We start from the raw sequence: 22,169 nt of genomic DNA, 5'->3' as shown, positions 1-22,169 counted from the left end.
GTTTACACGTTTTCTAGGAAGTTGGGTGGAACCCTCCCTCCGGAGGAAACATCAGACCTCCACCCACACCAGATCCAGAGCAGCCCTCCTGACTGGGATCTCTGGCTTCCAGGCTTCTGTTCCTTCAGCACCCATTTCCCCAGCACCCCGTGTGCCTGCTGGGGGTGGGGAGGAGGTTCTGGAAGACAGGCAGGGACCGCATAGAGAGGGCCACCTTGGCATGTGCTGGTCCCCCTCTCTGGAGTCCTGTCTCCCTGTGTGTGTAGCCAAGCCCATGCTGTAGGGCCTCCTCTTGTATCTCTTGCCGCTGGTATTTTTCTTCTTGGTGGCATTCACTCCAATTATAATTTAATTACTCATTTGTGAAATTGCTTATTCAGTGTCTACCTTCTGCAGTAGAATTCAAGCTCCATTGTGTCTTCCCGTTCCCTCTTAGATCCCCAGCCCCTGGCACCGTGCGGGTAGTAGCTACCCAAACAGTGTGTAGAAAGTGCATTAGGGAATGTGTGAATGAATGAATGGACAGAGATGCTTACAGAATACCCTCGAAGAAGCCTCCAAATCATTGGGAACTAGAGATTTTAAGACAGAAGTGGGGGAAAAAATCTTTCTGCTTTGCAACCAATAGATGTTTTTCTCACCTGGTGTCACCCACCCGTCCCCTACCTCACAGGAGCACTACGGGAATTCAGAGGCACAATGGGGAGGCCTCTGGGAATTTTGTCCCTGTTCTGCCACAAGCTAACCATGTGCCTGTAGGCAAGTCTTTTCTCTCTAAGTCAATGGTTCCCACCTGGAAGATGACTATTTCTGTGTTGGCTCCAAGGAGAAACATTTCCCTGTCCCAGGCAGAGGGCACCATGGTAGGAGCATGTCCTCTGTTATCAGATGGCCCCAGCATTGATTTGGCAGTCACTGGGAAACCCCTGGAGCCCTTAGGTCTGCCATCTTCAGGATGCTGGCATTTAACCTCAAGGTCACAAGATGGCTGCCATGGTACCAGTATTCACTTTCTTACACAATCACATAGAGAGGCAAGAAGCCAGGGAATGGCCGGTGGAGGGACAGCCAGGAGCAGGGGAGCAGTGGAGTCGGGAGGCAGGAAAGCTGTTCTCAAAAGCCTCTCTCTTTAGACCAGAAGGAAAACCATTTCTCAGAGGCATTTCTAGCCAACTTCCCTTTAGTCTTACTTGAACTGGATCACACGGTCACTCGTAGCTGCAAGGGAGGCCAAGAGAGGACCTCACCATGGTAAGAAGGGAATGGCTGTTGGGTGGCAGTCCAAGTGTCTGACACACAGACCTTTCATTTGGCCCTAGACAGATACCACTTTATGTCATTAGCATTCGTTTTCTCAACACGCACCTTATCCTCCAGAAGGAGGGCCCCAGGGAGGCAGAGACCAGGCTTCACGGGCTTCAAGTTCTGATAAGACCTTACATCAGGCTGAACCCAAGTGAAACATGTCAGAAAATTCCTCTTGATTAATGACTCTTCCCCTTTCTACTCTAGTCCTCTCCCCCGGCCAAAATGATGCCCCTGGTTAGACATGAAGTGTCTATTTCCCACTGGGAAGTATGTGTTGTTCTTTCAAGTAACAAATGCAAACTTTTTTAATGGAACAAAACAAACATGTAAATAAAAGAGGAAAAAAGTCACTGAATGCCATTGCCCAAAAATGATTATTGACAATATATTGTTAAGCATCCTGTCCCCTCCCTTCTACTCCCTCCACACCCTTTCTTCCTGCCAACATCATCACACAAATGTAGTTTTATAAAACTGGCTGCACAGGACACACATTATACTCTCCTGGTGTTTTCATGTTCCAGTCCTGTCCGGGCCCCGTGCTGTCTGATCGGTTCTGTGGAGCCCCTAATTGCTGTATGTGAGTCATGGACTCACTGGCATCTCACCATTCACTGTTGGGTTAAAAACATGTTCTGTGCATCTAGGGAGGTCCTTCCCCACCCCTGCGAGGTAAGGGGGTGGCTCCAGGGCCATAGCCCCACGGCTGACCACATCTCCCTGACGATAGGGAGCCATTGTCAGGGGTCACATAGTGAGGCACTCAACACTGACTCTAACCTAGACAGTCAGCATATGAACCCCCAGCTGTGATCAGAAACACATTTTGTAACACCATTAAGCAGCCCCCAAATCAGGGAGTTCAGCTTTTTAGCTCGCTGCTGCTCCTATGATGTTCGAATCTACTCCAGTTCCAAGAATGCCTCCTCTCCCTGCCCCATATTCCTTTCTGAGGCTGGGGCTGTGGCTTCCTGCTCCCGGCAGGCTGTAGTCCTCCCGTGGCCTTCTGGCCGTGCTGCCCTGTGGCCCCAGGTTACACCCCCTCCTCAAGAGGACCGATGGGGACAGCCAGCCAACTGCACCTCCCCCACACCAAATACAACAACAAGAATAATAATAATAATAATAATAATAGCAGGACCGATCAAGTGCCTGCCATGCCCCGCACTTGGCCTTTACACAGCGCAACTGGAGAGGAGAATTAGTGTTACTGGGCTCACCTCCACGGAAAGTTGCGGGAGCTGAATCGCTAAGCAGTTAAATTACTCAGTCCCACAGCTCGAGTCTGGCTCCCAAAGCACCCCCTTAATCTAGATCCATAACAGGACTACGGTGGGGGACAGACCGACAGCCCCAGTGCAGGAGAAAGGGAAGCAGAGGAGGGGAATTCAGTCCAGCCTGGAGATGGCATGGAAAATCACGCGTTCCAGCAACTTCAGACTGTTAAGTTTCTGAACTGCCGGAAGCTGTGAGTAAAACTGGTTGTTGGTGCGTTTGTCACCGTCTCAGAAGCATCTGTGGTTCAGACTTGGGCCGTCTGGCTGCTGGGCCGGACGATCCTCCTCGGTCCCTTCCAGCTCCTGAGCCTGTGGTTCTGTGACCATATAAGGCCAGTGTGCCCAGGGAGTCTCACTGCAACGGAGTGCGTCCTGTGGGGGGGGCGGGGGGGAGCAGAGAGCAGAGCCCAAGTTCAGGCCTCCTGCAAGGTCCCAAAGGCCCTAGAGACAAGGAGCCAAGGCAGGGGAGGCTGGTGGTCCCTCCTTGTTTGCCTCTGCCCAGAAATCTCAGACCTGCTCTCCCTCCCTCCCTCCCTCCTTCTCTCTCCCCATTTCCACTTGAGATCTCCTCCTGCAGTTGCCTCGCCAGGTTTCCTGAGACTTTCCAGAGACCAGCCAGTGGCGCCGGTCCGAAGTCAAACACTCAGGGCTGCAGAGCCAGCCCTTGGTCCTCCCCTCAGGGTCCCTGAGTTTGGTGTGGGCGCCATTGCAGCATCTAGCTTGGCTTCCCTTTGCCAGTCTGGCTCTGCAGGCATAAGAAATCTGGTGGATTCCCACCCCACCCCAACACTCACACTCACACTTACACACACACACCCGCCTCCAGTTAGTGAGCTCCTTGGAGAGGGGTGGAGCTTGTGCGTCTGTCTACTCCTGGCTCACGTAGTTATGTCCCACTTTCTCTGAGTGCTGTCTAGAGCCCAGCACTGAGCCAAATAACGTGGAGAAGAGGAAGCGAGATGGCTGGGCTGTGGTACCTGACCTCCAGGGGCTGACAGGCTGGTGGTAAAGACAGAAAATTAATAAACAAGTCTAGCAGGAGATGATCTCTGCTTATTGTGGTTCTCAAGGTGCAAAGCATGTTTTATCACAACTCTATCAGTTGTAAGTGGCAGAAACCCAAGTCAAATTAGGAGAATGATTGGGCTCCTGTCACTCAAAAATGTAGATAGGATTAGCTTCAGGTATGACTGGATCCAGTGGCTCAGATGATGTCTCTGGGACTTGATCTCGGATGAAGATCAGTTTCTGGGGCTATTGCACTATGATACTGGAAATGCCACTAACTGTCGCTAAGCTGTCACATGCAGCCTTACTCCTGCTTTCCAAATCCTGGTGCTATGTCCTCCAGGGCTCAGACCTAAGCTGTCACAAGAGCCTAGACTCCCCTGGGCTGCCTCTCCAACCTCTAACCAGGGGCACCTGGCTGGCTTAGTCAGTAGAACATGTGACTCTCAATCTCAGGGTCATGAGTTCAAGCCCCACTTTGGGAATGGAGCCTCCTTAAATAAATAAATACATACGTACATATGTACCTACATACATACATAAATAAAAATAACCCTGACCAGACGCCTCTTTTCCTTGCCCCACACTCCTTGCACTGATACCATAGGACATGTTCTGATACTCACTTGTGTGTGAGATCTCTGGATCCTCTGGGAGCCTGGATACAGGGATCTAGGGCAGAAGCGGCTCTGCCTCTCAGCATCTGTCTGGTAGTCATGAGTAGGGTCTCGAATGCCACTCTGATGCTTACCAGCTGTGTGACCTCAGGTAAGTGGCTTAGTCTCTCTGAGCTTCGGTTCTCTCATCTGTAAAGAGATAATAATAGTTTTCATCTCCTAGGATTATTTTAAAGATTAAACGAGAGGGTATGTGTAAAGCACAGAAGGCAGAGAGTAAATCCCCCAACAACTACCGCTGTTCTTTTTTTGTTCCTTGATACCAATGAAGGAAATTCTGTTTGGGGGGTTCTGGCTTTAGAATGCAACTATCACTACTCACAGCTATCATTTATATATACTTACTATATAGTAGGCATTTTGCATTTATTCCTCACAACAGCTCGTCGCATAGGAGAAACCCAAGACCTGAGGGTTTAAATCCTTTACCAGTGACACCCAGCTCATCAGGATAGAGCCAGAGTTGCCCACATCTGTCTGGCTCCTGAGCCCAAGAAGTCAGCCTCCCACTGCTCTTCTCTGCCTCTCGGATGACATGGGGAATAGAAAATAAAGGGGCCTCAAGTGATACTTTTAAGGATATATGACTCAAATCCCTGCTGAGGGTGCAGGGTTGGGGGGAGAAGATGAGGAAGATGGCATGAAAGTAATACTAGGGCTGACACTAAAAACATCAATGGGATTGAATGATGGGATTACTAATAGTATCCTGAATGATGGGATTACTAATAGTATGTTTTGTTTTGGTTTGGTTTTGGTGTTGTCTTATATGGCCCAACTTTCCTTACTGGTAGTAAGACCAATATACTTACTACTTGGTAAAGGCCAACATAAAATTCTACCCTGAAACAGGAAGCCCAATTTTAAGCTACTGTCCACCCGTTTGAACAAGTAATGGAACTAGTAGCCATGATTGGAGCAAGTTTTCCCCATATTGCCTCATTTCTGCAAACCTCCCATGAAGCTTCTTTATTTTAGCCCCCCGACCCCCTGCCCGGGCACCAGGCTGAGACCTTCCAGGTGGTTTTCCACCCAGTCCAGCCCAAGGACTGAGGTGGGGTAGAAAAGTAAAGAGCCCGTGCTCTACTCCTGGACTGAGAAGACATTAGGCCAATTATTTAATCTCTCTCAGGCTCACTTCCTCTAATGTCAAGTAGGTATAATAAAAACCTGGCCTCCCTGCCTTAGTAGGTGCTATCATGACCGATACTAATAGGTGTATAAAATTATAGTTGTGTCCCAAGTGGGGGTAAGTTCTGAAGGCCACCAAGGGTCTCGAGAGTATTCCCAGGATACTGGTAAGGCCTGCTGGTCCAGAATGAAGAATCAAAAACTCACTGTACTGGCTTCCTGGAAGAGAGTATCATAGGGAGTCACAGATCCCAGCTGCTCGTCTCAGGTCACCCAGCGTGTCCCACCCTCGGAGGGGAGTCTGGTCTTGGAGCCTGGGTGACAACGGGCTTTTTTATATAGTTTTAAGTTGTCTAAAATTTATATTATATGTCTTAACTTACCATGCTGTACTGTTAAGTGCTTCGTGTATATGAATTTTTCAACAGTATATTTCCATTTTATCCTTCCCATCCTCTGTGCTATTGTTGCATAAGTTTTAGTTTTACTTATGTTATAAATATCACAATACCTCTTTTTTAGCCTTTTTCCTCTCTTTACTTATTTTGGATCGTTTCCATTGCTTATTGTTCAAGGTCACTAATCTTCTATGGGCTAATCCCATACGGGGAAATTTTTATCTCAGATATTTCATGCCTAGCTGTTCCATTCTGTTCGTTTTATGTCTTCCATTTCCCTACTCATTATGTCCACATTTTTCTTTAATTTCTTGAAAATATTTTAAATGGGTGTTTTTAAAGTCTTACTAGTTAATTCCATCATCTCTGTCACTCCTGAGTCTGCTTCTATTGACTGATTTTTCTCCTGCTTGTGGGTCACCCTTTGCTCCTTTGCATAGCCAGGAATTTTGTATTGGATACGAAATATTAAAAATATTATATTGTTAGGTGTCTAATTTTGTTGTCCTCATTTAAAGAGTGTTGCACTTTATTCTAAGACAATTAAGTTACTTGTGGGTCAGCTTGATGTTTTTGTGTCTAATTTTTGAGCTTCCTCAGGGCACGTCTGAAGTAACTTTTACTCTAGGGCCAGTTTAGCCCTACTACTATAGCATGAGCCTTCTGGAGTCTCTCCAGTGTCCTCAGGGTTTAATAAGGGCTCTCCACTCTGCCTGGTCAGAACTTGCACATCTCCCAACCTTGGGTGAGCTTTGGGAGGTGTCCAGCTTATAAGCTCCCTGATGCTTGCTCCTTGCTAAACTCATGCAATCCCCCCTGTTCAGCCCAAGACTCGGGGAGATGCCTGTTCATGCATGGAGAGCTTCTTCTCTCTCTCTCTGTAGTTTTTTCTCTCTGATGCTTTGCCCATGAGATCCCAGCTACCTCAGCCTTCCTGAATTTTGATCTTTTACCTCATCAACTCAGTAAGACTGCTCTGCTCTGCTTGGGCTCTCCCTCCCTGCATTGAGGGCTGATAAATGCCTCCTAAGTGGAAAGCTATGGCAACCAGAGGACTCAACATGTTTGTTTCCCTTGTCTCCAGGATCCTAGTCCTGTACTGTGCCTGAAACTGCTTGTTTCATATATTTTCTCTAATTTTTTAGTTATTTACAGTGGGAGCTAGCAATTTCCTCTAAGATCCCTCTGGGGTAGTGCACCAATGATCTAGTCTGGGTGTATCTTCCCTCTACAAACTTGTACAGAAATGGATCTAGGGTTAAAGAAGTCTAAGAAAAGTCAGAAGGGTCATTCTGATCTGCTTCTTAGAGAAACCCAAGATAAAGACTCACCACCCAGTATCAAGTCAAATTTTACAAGAATTGTTAGTGTCGGGGCGCCTGGGTGGCTCAGTGGGTTAAGCCTCTGCCTTCGGCTCAGGTCATGATCCCAGGGTCGTGGGATCGAGCCCCGCATCGGGCTCTCTGCTCAGCGGGAAGCCTGCTTCCTCCTCTCTCTCTCTGCCTGCCTCTCTGCCTACTTGTGATCTCGCTCTCTGTCAAGTAAATAAATAAAATCTTTAAAAAAAAAAAAAAAGAATTGTTAGTGTCCATCAGCCGGTGGTTGGATAAATAAAATGTGGTATATCCATACAATGGAAGATAAGTGGGCAATAAAAAGAGATGGAGTACTGGAAAATGCTATAGCATGATGAATCTGGAAAGCATGGTGCTAAGTGAAAGAATCTAGTTAGGAAAGACTGTGTAGTGTCTGATTCCATTTATATGATACATCCAGAATAGGCAAATCTGTAGAAACAGAATACAGATTAGTGGCTGCTTACTAGGCATGGGGGGTGGGGAGTGACTACTAATAGGTAGAGGGTTTCTTTTGGAGAAGGACGAAATGTTCTAAAATTAGACTGCAGTGTTGCCCAAGCTCATAAATGGACTAAAAAACATTGACTTGCACACTTCAAGTGGGTGGATTGCATGGCATGTGAATTATATCTCAGTAAAACTCTTTAAAAAAAAAAAGATTTGCGAGCGATTTCCTTCTGCGCTGAAGGTAATGAAGGGATGGGAAGGTGCTGTGGTGGGGTGGAAGAGAAGCCTCACCCCTTAGATTGATGTATGTCCGTACTGGATGGAGTATTCAATCCTGAACAGAAACACGTGACCCGTGAAGAGTGTGCACGGTTATCCTGGGGGTGGTGGTGGCTCCTGTCCGAGGTTAGTCTTCGACACCATTCACTCCTTCTTAATTACTTCAACCGGAAGAGAATCCGTGCCAAGTTTTAGTTTTATGACCTCTTCCCAGCCTTCTCTCCTCTCTGGAACCTGAGGAGCAGTGAGCACGTATTGAGTGACTACTGTGTGCAAGGAGAAGGGACATTAGGGCACATCTAGCCTTACCCCTGACCTCAAAGGAACCTGAGAACAGGAGAGCAGAGAGTGTCACATGGCCTCTGGGAATTGTAATGTCACCTTTGTGTTCCCTGTGTCACTGTTCGGAGCCACTAGAATAAGGGTGACATGGTAGTCAAATCCCAGCCGAGGACGGAAGAGCAGGTACACCCTTTCTGTGGAGTCTTCCATGGTCAAAGATGAAGACGGTTCATTTAAGTGAGTCCTCTGACCTTCAAGCACTGTGAGTTTTCCCTGAAAGAAAAATTATTCGTTTGCAGGCTTTTTGCAGGAGTCTTCATCAACATAATTCTAAGTGGAAATTTAGGTTAACACCCTGAGCTTTGCTTAAAAATACTAATGGCTCACATATATTGAATTCTTACTGTATGCCCCCCCCTGCCCCCCCCCCACCGTTCAAAGCACTTTCAGGTACACTCAGCTCCTTGCTGACGCCATCTCTCTCACTGTGTACAAAGAATGGAAAAAGACTACATTTCTTTTTGCCACTATTCTGTTTTCCTGCTGAACTTTCAGTAATTCAGGTAGAGTCTTCCTTCAGCTCAGGAATTCCACATCCCGGTCGGACCCTGCCCTCGGCCAGCTACGCCAACAGGTTGGCCCCAGAGGCTCGACAGGTCTTGGGCTCTCGGTGCCGAGTGAGGACAGTGCACTCATCAGATACGGCCTATGTGCTTTTTCTCTAGGATCATCCACGAAGATGGCTTCTCTGGAGAAGACGTGAAACAGTATAAGCCTGTTGTCTACAGCAACACCATCCAGTCACTGGCAGCCATCGTCCGGGCCATGGACACTCTGGGCATCGAATATGGTGACAAGGAGAGAAAGGTAGGCTGCTGAGCCCATGGGCACTGTAAGGAGAAGGCCTGTCCTCCTTATAATGTCGGCTGCCTTATAGAAACCAGAAGAGAGTGCTGTCTATGATAGAGAAGGCTAGTCTCCAGCCCAAGCCAGTGCACCAGTCAGCCTGGCAAATTCGGTCAAACAGGGGTGTAGGTGCTGGGCACACCTCCAAAGCAAAGTCGCCAACAAAGACGACAGCCTCCAAATGCCGGGGTTTATTCTGCATATGACAGAGGGTTGCTGATGTCTTAAATTGGGACTCCCGCAGCATTATACAAGTACTTGCCCTTGGGCAATTAACTTGAACCGAAGTATTTCTCAAACCAGACGAGAAATACCTGAGCACCATCTCCCCTCCTCAGGAGAGCATCCCTTGCCTTCTTGGGAGCAGGCTGTAGCCATTTGGATTTGACTATCTATCCTCCTTTATACCAGGGGATGTGTTGTCTGCCTCTCCCGGGTGAGCTGGAGGGCCTAAGGGGCTCTCCTTCCTGCAGGAAGTTGATATCCTAGAACAGGGACTGTTTTACTTTTTTTTTTTTTTAATTCCAGTGAGTTAACATACGCTGTTAATATTCATTTCAGGTGTACAATTTAGTGATTCAACACTTACATACAAGGGACTGTTTTTCAGTTGAATTCCCAGGTGTCTGATAAGTGGTGAATGGAATAAGTGTATAAAAGCCTCTTATTTGCGAACATTTGCATTAACCATAAGACTGAAACATATACAGCTACACTTGGCAAAGCTAAATAAAAGAGAGAGGGAAGGAAAGAAAAACAGTCTTAGAGAATTCTATCCAGAAGTGGCTCTATGTCCCCTGGTGAGACTGTGAATCCCAGCAACCCTTTCCCTCTGTCCTGGAGGGCAGAGAAGGAGAGCAGATGGGGAGGTCTTTGAGTGCCGAGGCCCGCGCATCGGAGCCTTTGGATACAGAGAATTCATCTCTGATTACTGTGTGATTCAGTTGTACGTTGTATGTATCCTGTCTTTGCTAAAAAAATCATCTCCTTCCCAGAGGAAAACTATCCTTGCCTCTGGGTCTGATGAGGACCCTTTGACAGATAGCTTTAAGTATAAAATTCAATATTTTATGCACAACATTGTAATTCCATGGGACAGAGTCATGCCAGCTCTGGCATGGGCTTCTCCTCCATAGGGGGGTGGAGTGGATGGGGGGTGATTTGTTGATGGAGGGTGTGTCCGAGGCTAGCCTGGGCCAGGGAAGCAGGGCCCCTCCCACTGCTCCTCTGGGAGGCCGAGTTCTGCAACCAGTTCTGCAGAGGAAGCTCTTCCTACTGGGGGGACTGGCTTTGGTTTCGGCCATAGAGCCAAGGCCCATGGAAAGAGGGGTACCACTAGTGCTTGTCTTATTTCCATTACATATAAGCCGACAGCTTCTAGTGGGCCAGACACTGTGCTGGCTGCTGGAAATCCAGGAATGAACCCAGTGGGGGCGGCACCCCGAGAAACCAGGCATTTAGTGCATACATACTCCCATCATCAGAATCAGCCTAGCAGGTTACAAGGCTCCATTTCTTTTAATAATAGTAATGGTCACGGTGATAATAGGAAGGGCTGTCTTTTATGGCTCACCTCCTTGCTGCCAGGCTCTGCGCTGAGCATTTTACATATGCTAACTCATTTTCATTAGCTCGGGCATGAAAATCCAGAGCAGGAAATGCCTGGTGCGACCTTTAGACAAGGACAGGCCATGGGCCTCTTGGCCAGAGGGAGAACAAAGTACCTGAATCTCCGTCCCCCAAATGACAGCGACTGTGCAAGAGGCACATGTGTCCACAGCACATACCCGCCGCACAGACACACACATACGTACGTCCATGGCCCGTGTGCTCTTCCCAGCGGGTGTGTGCTCACTGCCATGCCTGTCTCCCAACCGTTTCCCTCCCAAAAACTTCCTGCCCTGACCAAAACACGGAAATTCATTCTGACTTTGGAATTCTTTTCTCCTTCAGTTCTGAAAGCACGACTTATTCCTGTGGGATTCCCGTTCCCTGCCCCACCATTTGATTATGCTGAACAGAGAGGTGATTGCTTGGGAATCGCTGGGAATATAGTGTATCAAGGATGGCGCTGGGGGCCCCTGGGGCCTCTGTGGGTCTTTCTCTTCTTTGAGATTTCCCCCTCAAGACAGTCATCAAGCAGGGGGCCAGGGAAGGTACCAGTACAGAGGGACACCAGGAACAGAGTGGAGATTCCCGGAAGAGTCCGCTGGACATGGTAGCATTGGAGGCCAGTCCTGTTAACAGTGGGTGGCATCACAGCCGGTGTCTGACCCACCCCCAGGGCAGCACCAGCTCCTCGGGCACAACCCTTCTGGCTGACAAAGGCCTCCAGGCCCTTGGGCACCTCTCTGTCATGTCCCCTGTGAGGAGCAGAAAAGTTGACCCAAGACTCAGGCCAAAGTGAGCCAGACATCTGGGGAAGGTATTTTCTGGAAGTGCGCTGGCATGGATTTGCCGTCTGGGAAGCTGAGTGCAGGGATCCCTATACATTAATCTGGGTTGGGGTGTAGAGGCAACTACTTCAGACTGAAATCTTCCCCTGGACGTGGAAGGGACATTTGTGATGAAACCTGGCTCCGAGAAGGAGCCAGCCATGCGAGCAGAGGGGAACAAAGTTTCCAAGTAAGCACCAAGGCACCAAGGTCCTGAGAAAGAGTGAGGGTGGCATGTTGGAAGAGAGAATGCCTGAACCACACCCTGGGAGAGGGGTGGGGCCCTGGGGTACTGGACGCTTTCCAGTCAGATCTTCCTACAGCCAGCCCAGATGCCCCGACCCAGGACTGGGTCTCCAATTGCTTTCTCTTTCCTCTCTCGGGTCTCTGGGAGGGGCCTACGTGGAGGATCTGCTATTTGGATGTTGGGACAAGTGCCCCATACAGAGCAGATCCAGATTCGTGTTTCGGCCTCCAAAGACCTCCTTTATTCTCTTGGCTTCTCCCCTTCTGCCCTCCTCCCCCAGCCCATCATGAAATATCTAGAGGAAGACAGCCCCACATCCAGAGTCTGCTTGCGCCAGCCAGTTTTGCAGTCTCCATACAAAGAAGCATCTAGAAGCTTCCTTGCTCTACCTCATTAGAACAGGTGTCCCTGACTTCTCTTGGTAGCTGGCTTATCACCCCTCCTGGCTCCCCAGTGGAGGGAAGAGCGACTGCTTTCTCCTTCAGCCTCTCTGTGCATGAGCCCGAGCCTGAAGAAGCCACTACATGGAGGCAAGCATCCGGGATCCCTTTACAGCACTCTGGGGTTTCCACACCCCATGTCCCAGGCACACCAGACCACAGACCCTCTCCCCAAAGACACCACACACTCGTATGCCTCCAGGCCTTAGCTCAGGACATACATCTGCTTCCAGTGCCCTTCGCCCCTTCTCTTCTTCCTGGAATTCCTCCTGTTGAGTGAGGCCCAGCTTAGCTCCTTTCTCTTCCATCCCCTTGACAGCAGAACTCAGCTCAAGCCTTTCCCTCCATTGAGTGCTTACCCATGCACTGGTATGAAGATTGGTTATGTTACTCTTTCCTTAGAGCTGCGACCCTTGCACTCTAGGGTGATCAAGACCCTTTTGAGCAGCTTATGAAAGCAGTGAGCCTTCTCTCCAGAACAGTGCACACATGCACACATCTGGGAAATCCCACATACAATTTCAGGGGGCTCTGGCACTCATAAAGCCTGGAATAAGAACTCCTTCATGATTTTACGTCCTTCTGCCCAAAGCCTATGTCATTCATCTTTCAGTCCCCTCCTCACACAAACAACCTGCACAGGGCTCAGAATATAGTAGGCCTTCACAAAAAGCACCAAGTGGAATGACATGTCCTTGAGTGTCATTCCTTGAGTGGAATGACATGTCTCAATTCCTCAGCTGTCACAGAAAAAAGGAAAAGTACATGTGATTCATCACTAAATGAGCAGATACTGACTGAGTACCTACTATGGGTAGGCTTTGAGCTAAGTGTTCAGAGGTATGTGACACAGAGCCTTTAAGGAATTGATCTTTAAGGAGTTTATTTAAAACATATGAACATATGGGAAGGTGGAAAAAAGAGAGAGAGGGAAACAAACCATAAGAGACTCTTAACAATGGTGAACAAAGTGAGGGTTGATGGAGGGAGGTGTGTAGGGGATGGGCTAGATGGGTAATGGGCATTAAGGAGGGCACGTGTGATGAGCACTGGGTATTGTATACAACTGATAAAACACCAAATTCTACTCCTGAAACCAATATTACACTATATGTTAACGAACTAGAATTTGGGGAAAAAGGGAGTTGATCTCCTTGGGAAGACAGGGCTCACAAGCTGAATACACTCAGCCATCTCAAGGCAGTCAGGGAGAGCCTCTTAGAGGAAATGAGGTTGGCACTGACCTTGAAACAGGGGTGTAGCTTGACAAGGGCAGATATGGGTAAGGAAAAGGACTTGAAGCAGGAGGAACAGGAGTAAAGACAGTGGGTTGGTAGCGACCAAAACAGATCTAAGGGACAGAGAAGGCCAGTGGCCAGAACGGAGGGTTAGGGTATGGTGAGGTGTGGGAGAGTTAGAAGATGCAGGGGGGTCCAGACTAGGGGGGATGCGGGAGCTTGGAAGGTGCGCCGAGGAGGTTCGGTTTGATCCTGGTGGCAACAGGCAGCCATTGTTAGATTTCTGAGGATTCCTGGGGAGGGGTGGGATGAAAGTGAGTTTTTAGGAGGGTCTCATGATGGCCTGTGTAGGGGTGGAGGGACTAGTAAGAGGAGGACTGCAGGTAGGGAGGAAGGCTTGGGAGCTACAGGGAATGACACACGTGCAGAGCTCGGTTCTCCATGGGGGTTGGAAAAGAAGGGGAGCAAAGTGATGTGTGGTGATGAGAGGAGGGGGAGAGCCTGGGATTGATGGGCTGCTGGGGCCGAAGGGTGAGGATCCGGAGACTGGCTTACTGAGCGCGAGTGAAACTTGGAGCAGCAACAAGAGATGGGGCTGGACGGGGCCCAGTGTGCTGAGTCTCCTTGCAAACTAGTGGGCTGCCCAGTGGGAGCGATCAGCAAGCAGATGGGTCAGAGAAGCAAAGCTTTAGGAATTAAAGGTGGTGATAATAGTGCCTTCTGGTCTGTATATTTCAGGACCCCGTTTAAACAGTTGACATTATTTACTTAATCCTAACAACCACCTGTGCAGTGGGTGCTGTGGTTATCCCTTACAAGTGAAAAAAATGAGGCCGGGAGGCTCAGTGACTTGCCCAAGGTCCTGCAGGCAAAATACGTAGGTATATGATCTAGATAGGACTCCTAACAAAGCTGTCGTCCCTGTGATTCAGGTCCAGAGCAGAGTCCCATTTAAATAGGCACAGCAAAATCACGCACAACAGATCTTTAAAAGAATCTCAATTCTCTATCCTGAGTCTCTCTAAAAATATGAAAAGGGACCCAAAGGACAACTCCCACTCCTGTTTTTCTCATATATCCTTTCCCGTCGTCTTTCTCTTGTCTGCCCACCCCCACCATCTTGTGCTGTCCCCCGCAAATTCTACAGACACCCCCTCCTACTCCCAGCCTTCAAGGCTTTCCCTCCTTTGGCCTCTTTCTCCTTCTCTCTCCCCCACCTTTTTTCTCTCTCTTTCTTCCTCTCCTCTCTGCTGGGAGGGTGTTCTGTAACCTGTAAGAGGTTCCGTCTCTTCCTCTCCTCTCTCCCTTTTTCCATCTCTTCCTCTCTTTCCGTCTCTCCTTCCCCCAACCACCTCCTTTCTCCCGCCCTCTCCTCCTCCCTTCCCTTCCTCTGCTTCCCTCTGCTCTCTCCCTCCTCTCACGCCCCACCCCTCCACCCCGCTCATTATCATGTAAATTGTCTTAACCTTTGGAGCTGAGTCTCTCCCCCTCCTCTTGCTTCCTCAGTTCTCAGCCCAGGGCCTGCATCTGCATCACAAAAGCAGAGAAACTTGTCTGGCAGAACTGGCCTGAACTCAGACACTAAAAGAAAGAAAAGCTGGGGGAAACTGGACAATTACAGGGTTAGAAGGTTCGCTTGGACAAGTGGGGGGATGGGGGAAACAACCCCATGTTCACAGATTTTATTACATACATACATATGAACATACGTAACACTGATGTGCATGTCTGTATATACTTAGGTATGTAATACACATTGTAAACTAGCCAGGCAATAGGAAGAAGTAATGCCTTGAACTTGTAGGAGACTGTTTTCAGTGGAAAATACTCTCGTTTTCATTTGTTCACCATCTGTACAGGTGCATATTTCTCTCAATAAATTATGAACTTCTCAAGGACAGAATAGAGACCTTCAGTACAATGCTTGACATAAGAAGTATTCGATACTTGTTCATAGCCCAGCTGTACCACCAGCTCTATGGCCCTGGGTAAATTATTGAACCTCCTCAGTGCTCAGTGTTTGCGTCTTCAAAATGGGCATAATCCTAATACCTTCTTCATTCTTCTGCTATAAGATTAAATGAGATAATGCTTGCAAAGTGTTATGCCCGAGTTTTCACGTCCGAGAGACCACCAAGGAGCCAAGCACCGATGCAATCACACGAAGGTTTATTTGACAAGCTTAAGCTTGGGCCCAAGTATACCTGACACAGTGGAGTAGGGACTTGGACCCTGAGCCAGATTACAGTCAGAATGTTTAAAGGCAGAGTAGGGGTGGACTCGGGTGGGTGAGGACAAAGGGGATTATGGATGATGTAAGTCTCCAAGGACTTTCAGAAGCAAGGTCTCCAGGACCTTGAGGGGCTAGCTATTATTGGGAGAAAGGTTATTTATTACCAATAACAAAAATCTTCTCGTGAGACCCTTTAAATTTATATCAGTGGACCATATGCTTGGGAATGATTCTCGACACTATCTTGGAGGTTTAGAGATAAAGGAATTGTTTAAGTAGACTTACAGGATCCTGGTCGGACCTGTTGGGGTAGGGGGTTGGTCAGGCTAGGATTGCCCTTAGCAAAACCTCAAGGTGAGGGCAGTTAAGTCCCCAGGGGAGAGCCACTCTGTCTGTTTAAAGGGCTTGTCAGTAGGTAAGGAATTTTAGTGATTTTCTTCTGCCTCTGTTTCCCACATCAGCTAAACTTGAGGTGGGATGGCCTTAATTTTCTCAGCCTCCACATTTCCCTCTGAACAATTTTGACCCTTAAATCTTTAAGGTTGTTGAAGGTGGAAGGTCTCATCTTCTGTAACTTCTTCCTGCTGAATAGGGGCGTAGAGTTGTCCCTACCTACTTGGGTCAACATTGATCAGTTAGGGAATGTATAGGGGAGTTATGAAAGACAGAGGCAGCTGAGTCCAGGGGTTTAAATCAATCATTAAAGGAGAGAGGGACTGTTTAAAGTGCTAACCTGAGTAGGTCAGAACCCAAGAAATATTTTGTGATAATCTGGAACATCGAGATGGCTGCACTTATGTCAGGGCTAGACTCGAGGTGGGTACAGCCTTGTTTTTCTTGGCCTCCACACAAAGTGCTTGGGATAGTGCTCGACACATAGAAAGTTCACAACACATATTAACTCTTGTTCTTTTTTTTTTTTAAGATTTTATTTATTTATTTGACAGACAGAGATTACAAGTAGGCAGAGAGGCAGGCAGAGAGAGAGAGAGGAGGAAGCAGGCTCCCTGCTGAGCAGAGAGCCCGATGCCTGATCCAGGGCTCAATCCTAGGACCCTGGGATCATGACCTGAGCCAAAGGCAGAGGCTTTAACCCACTGAGCCACCCAGGCGCCCCTAACTCTTGTTCTTTTTTGTTGGTTTTGTTGTTTATAATTATTGGTAAGATCTTGATGAGTTATCCTCACAGGGGCTTGGTGAGGAGTGGGTACAGTTTGATCTGCATTTTGCATGTTAGAAACAGAGGGTTACTGACCTAAACAGGACTGAAGATTGGTGCTGGTTGGCGTGGCTGCCTGGTGCTCCTCTGTCCCATAAAAGGGCTTCATTAGAACTGCCCCCTCCCTCACGTCCCCCGCCCCTCCCGAGATAAATGCAGCTATTTGGGAAGGCAGAATCACATTTCACACCTGGTTTCCAGAATGTCATCGGATCTCCTCTGGTACAAGAAATCTTGACATTTAATTCACACTGTGGAGCTCAGAACCCTATCTTTTTTTTAATCAGGGAAATACTGTGGCCTCATCTGCACGGCGCGTTTGCCCTGTAGTTTACATGAATTCTGAATCGGGCAGAAACAAGGATGTTGTCTGGCCTGTGTCCGCCTGGAGAAACCTCAGGGGTGGTTGTCAGAACTGATGGGGACTGGGGGAGGTGACAGATGACGGCCTCGGTGCACCTGTGCCCAAACCTGAGGCCAGGAAGAGGCTTCCGTGGGGCAGCAGCGTGGACGCCTGCACACCTGTGCGCCTGTGCGCCCTGCACACCTAGGCTCTCCGGCCACACCAGCCCAGGCCCAGTCCTGCTCTGATCCTTGGCCTGGCCAGATGGGTAGAGCTGAAAACTCCTCCATTCAAGGCCATCGTAATTCTACTGCTCCATTTTACAGATGGGGCAAAACAGGCCCCATATGGCCCAACAGGAAAAGGACTTACTCAAGAGAGGATGAGGCAGCCAAGGACTAGAATGTCAGGTTTTTGGAATCACGGTTCTCTTCTCTTTCCATCTGACCAGTCTGCCTCAGATCACCCAGCCAATGTGGGGCCTCATTTTCTTTCATTCAGTTGGTCATTCATTCATTTCACAAATACTTACCGAGTACTCACTTCGTGGCAGACCATGCATTACTATCCAGCAGGGTTGGCTACAAAGATTAAAAAGGTGTTGGGGCTCCCTAGCTTCGGCAGAGATCGTGTTTCTGGGATGAGAAGGTGGATTTCTTGATTTCTGAGGCCTCAAGCAGCCCTGACATTCCAGCTCTGCAGGACCCAGTGCAGCCAGGTCCACCCCCTCCCTGCGGTCCAAAGCCAGATCCGGCTGTAGGAACCTTGGTCCAGGCTTGCGGCAGCAGCCCCATCTGCCCGCACGTTCCCCGCATCACTGTGTTCAGTGCAAAGCAGGGCTCAGTGGACAGACGGGTTCACAAGTGACTACAGGTGTGTGCCCTCTCAGGCCAAGTGCTAGGCTAGGTGCTAGGGGCATTCCTATGAATAGGACAGACACAGCCCCCTCCCTCAAGGGGCACGAGCAAGCAGGACAGACACTTCAGGCGCTTCCTATTTTTTTGGAAGCACCGTGATATGAGCCCTGAGGCCGATGAGGATGACAGACATAGTAACCATGTCCTAACTCCTGGCTGTCTGAAGATGACAACGGATCAAGAGGCACGAGCTCGTCAAGCAGGGCCTGGAACACAGTAGGTGCTCAGGAGAGGCGACTTAGTATTCAGATCATATGCCTTGAAGCAAAGTGACCACTACTCTAGTTATTTGTTTGCTTGGTTTTTTTAAGATTTTATTTATTTATTTGATAGAGAGAGAGATCACAAGTAGGCAGAGAGGCAGGCAGAGAGAGAGGGAGAAGCAGGCTCCCTGCTGAACAAGTAGCCTAATTTGGGACTCGATCCCAGAACCCTGGGATCATGACCTGAGCCGAAGGCAGAGTCTCAACCCACTGAGCCACTCAGGTGCCCCCCACTACTCTAGTTTTAAAAGGTTGCTTGGGCATGGCCGCTGAGGGGAAGGAGGGAGACAGGTCCGGGCCTTCTGGGCAGAGGGTCGCTGCAGCTGAGAACACATAGGGTGACACGGCTTTGGCTTAGGTTCTGTCCTGTGGTCAGCTGTCCATCCTAGAGAAACGGTAGGGAAGCCAGAGCAGGCTCGAGCGAGCCAGTTCACACATGCCTGGCCCTTAGACGAGCGGCTGCTGAGGGGAAGATGAGTTTTCTCAGGCGGACTTTGGATTTTGCTAAGGGCTTTGTTGAAAACCTTTTACTAAATGTTGATAAAAGGCCAAGCCATCCCCTGCCTTAGTGGTCTATTGTTGAGAACACACCTCGGTGTCGCTTGTTGATGGAGGATCACCCTGGGTGCTGGGATCCTCTCTCTGGACATGGGGGACTGTGGGTACAGGACAAGAGGTGAAGGACGTTCTCCTAGGACGCTGGGCTCAGTATGCTGCCCCAGGGCCTTCTGAAGATGTTGCTTTGCTTTGGGGACAGAGTTTTTGAAAATAGTTTACCTAGGAGAAAGCCCACATTCTTCCTGCCGTGAGGCCCTTGACCCAGAGATGCCAGGCCAAGTCTGAGCACAATCCCTGAGCTTGTTCTTTGAGAAGCAGGGCAGGCGGCCGTCATGGTTAGGGAGGTGTTTGACGTTTCGGATCTCAGGTAGTCCTGCTCTTAACTCTAAGTGGTAAGTGCTCCAGCCAGTCACTCCAAGTGTCACCGGGTAAGTTAGCATGTCTTTGGCCGTGAGGAAAAAAACACCCTCCCAGCGGTGTCCGAAACTGTAGGGACAGTCAGTGTCCTGTGGATATGGAGGCCCCAGCATTGGCGCTCCCAGGGCTCAGCACCAGGGCCCGGGTCTGCACTTGGAGGCTTTCTGGGCGCTCTTGGTTCCAAGATGGCAGGAAGCACACCTCCTCGCGAGGAGTCCAGAGGCGGGTGGAAGAAGCGGAGCATCCCGACTTCTTACTGCACATTGGCCTGGCAGTAAGGGAGCGGAAGAAGACAGAACTGTGGACCCTTTTGCCATTCTAGTGGGACACACAGACAGAGAGCAGTTCAGGGATAACACAGGGTACCGCCTGCCGCCCCCCCTGCAGGCAGCCGTGAGAAGCAGAGAGCCCATGAAAGTGGCATGCCGAGGTGATGGGAAGCCGAGTCCAAAGCCCATGGGGGTGGGGGCGACGGGTGATCTGGGGGATGGGGACTCCAGGGTGACCTGTCCTTCCAGGTGATGGCAGAGGAGGGACCTGGTTTCTTCTCTGGTTTTGGCTCTGTCATAGTCCCACTGTCTTCATCTCCTCAGGCTGATATAAGAAAAATACCACAGCCTTAAACAATAAAGATGTGTTTCTCATCATTCTGGAGGTTGGGAAGTCAGAGATCAGCAGAGCAGACCCACCTTCTGGTTCCTGGGCAGCTGTCTCTGACTCCTCACGGGGCCCTCACACGGCAGAAGGATGGGGGAGCTCTGTGGGCTCACTGGGCCTTCGTCCCATCCATGGGGGGACCCTCCTCCATGGGGGCTCTGCCCTCATGACCTCATGCCCTCTCACAGACCTTCCTTCTAATACCAGTACACTGGGGATTAGGTCTCAACACAGGAACTTGCAGGGCAACAGGGACACAAACATCCATCTGTAGCACCACAGAGACCCAGAAAGTCCATGTTGTCCCCAGGGGCATCAGAGACAAGAAAATAGCTGCTGGCCAGTGAATGCCGGCAGCCTAAAGCTGGTGGCAAAGTCCGGGGTAGGAACATCCATCTGGAGCATCTCGGGGCGGGGCTCCCCAGGGCCCAGCACAGTGGTCAGGCGCCCTCGGCCCTGCACTACCCCCACACCCCAGCTTCAGTGGCTTATGAGGTGTGGCTGAGGCTGCAGCCAGCCCTGGTCCCCATCTGGCCCCAACGCCCCTTCCGTGGCATGTCAAGTAGAGGGATGCTAAGCCAGGCCACCGTGGCCTTTGCCCGTTCATGTGTTCATTGCCTATAGAAAGGGCCACAGGATTTTTTAAAAGAAAAGGGAAAGGAAGCATAAATGGGAGAGCCCGCAGGAGCACAAGTCACTGAGCAGTCAATGAAGGCCTCAGGCAAGGATGCCTCGCACTTGCGTGGCTCTCCGTCTCTCTCTCTGACTCTCTCATGCTCGCTTACTCCCCCCGCTTCCCTGCAAGCCGCTAATTACTCTGCTCTGACAGTGGGAGAATGTTACAGCCGCGCAAAGAAACATCCCATAGCGTCAGGACTGACGTGGGTCCCCACTAATGGCCCTTCCCGTGGTGTCCGGGAGGCCCCTGTGTTACAGCCCGTCCCGTGTCTGTCTGGCTGCCCCACGGCGGGAGCTGCTGGCCTCCTCTCTGCAGAGCCATCCCTGTGGATGCATCCTTCCAGCTCAGCATCGTGGTTTTAAGGGGGCAAGCGAGCAACCAAGAGGAACTCCCAGCCTTAGAAGATGGCAGAGAACTAGCCAAAGATGGCTAAGAGACAGCCTGCCTGACCAATGCCCTTTCTGTGAGGTTCCTGGCATATCGAAAAGTAAAGAATGCCCAAGTCAAGGTCACAAAAGTGTGGTGTAGTTTAAATGTCTATGCTTAACCGTGAATACCTTGGACCCACTGCAGACACAATGCACTATAGCTGTGCTACCTAAAAATCAGCTCCAGGCCTACTGTATTCATTCACAGGGCACTGCCAGCCATGTGGTCCTGCAGTGGGTCACCTGGGAAAGTTTTGTGACTGGCATTGTCACCTCTTACTACTGTGCTCTCTCCCCAACTATGTCCATTACCTCACTTGCTCCAAGCCCCCGGTTTGAGCCCTTTGTGAATGTGCAGTCCCTTACTGGGGACCCAGGACGCCACAGAAGAGCCTGTTTGCTAAAATCCAGCTTGTTGGTGGGCACTGGGGACTGAGAAAGGGGTTAGGATTGTCAAGGCAGCAGCACCACATGGGGGAGACCACGATCGTAGGCCACGTGGGGATGGCCAAGGTGGTATCCGGGTCTCTACCCAGCTCAGCAGCCCTGCTTCTTTGGAGGTGGGGGATGGGGCCAGGAGGCACCAAGGAAGTTCCGCACACGTTAGGGTGCGGGTGGCTTCCCAGCAAAATCAAACCCGTCTGCCCCTTGACAGTCACGTACACATTCACCCTGTGCTTGACTCTGTTTCCTCCTCCTTCGTGTTACTGGCAAGGCAACTTACAGTGGCCTGGTGTCATTGCCAAAGACCCTTCTCTGGACAAAGTGGGCCTCTTTTGGTCACCAGTATAGAAGGCACCATCAAACTGGCTTGTGAAAAAAAAGTCATCTGGCCCAGGGATTAAGAAGTCTAGAGGGACAGCTGCAGGGAGGCTTGATTCAGCCACTCCCGGGACATCCCTGGCTTCTCCCCATTTCTCTACTCTGTCCCACCGTGTGATCTTTACCTTGGGCTCCATGAATTTGCTCTCTCACCTTGCCTATCGTTGGCTACAGCAGTAGACTCACTACCTCTTCCCACCAC

General features: G+C 49.7%; 1 protein-coding gene across 1 annotated transcript in view; it reads left to right on the top strand.

The window, feature by feature from the left end:
- The window catches only part of LOC125089264 (guanine nucleotide-binding protein G(o) subunit alpha), a 155,155-nt gene that overhangs the window by 75,895 nt on the left and 57,091 nt on the right, over nt 1–22,169 (top strand). Inside the window, exon 3 of the mRNA XM_047711375.1 lies at nt 8,891–9,032. Coding sequence (XP_047567331.1) covers nt 8,891–9,032 — 142 coding nt within the window. The remainder of the gene's footprint in view (nt 1–8,890; nt 9,033–22,169) is intronic.

Source organism: Lutra lutra, chromosome 17 (assembly GCF_902655055.1).
Source record: "Lutra lutra chromosome 17, mLutLut1.2, whole genome shotgun sequence".
Classification (NCBI taxonomy): Eukaryota; Metazoa; Chordata; class Mammalia; order Carnivora; family Mustelidae; genus Lutra; species Lutra lutra.
Note: the sequence above shows the minus strand (reverse complement) of the source record. Positions and strands in the feature narration are given on the sequence as shown.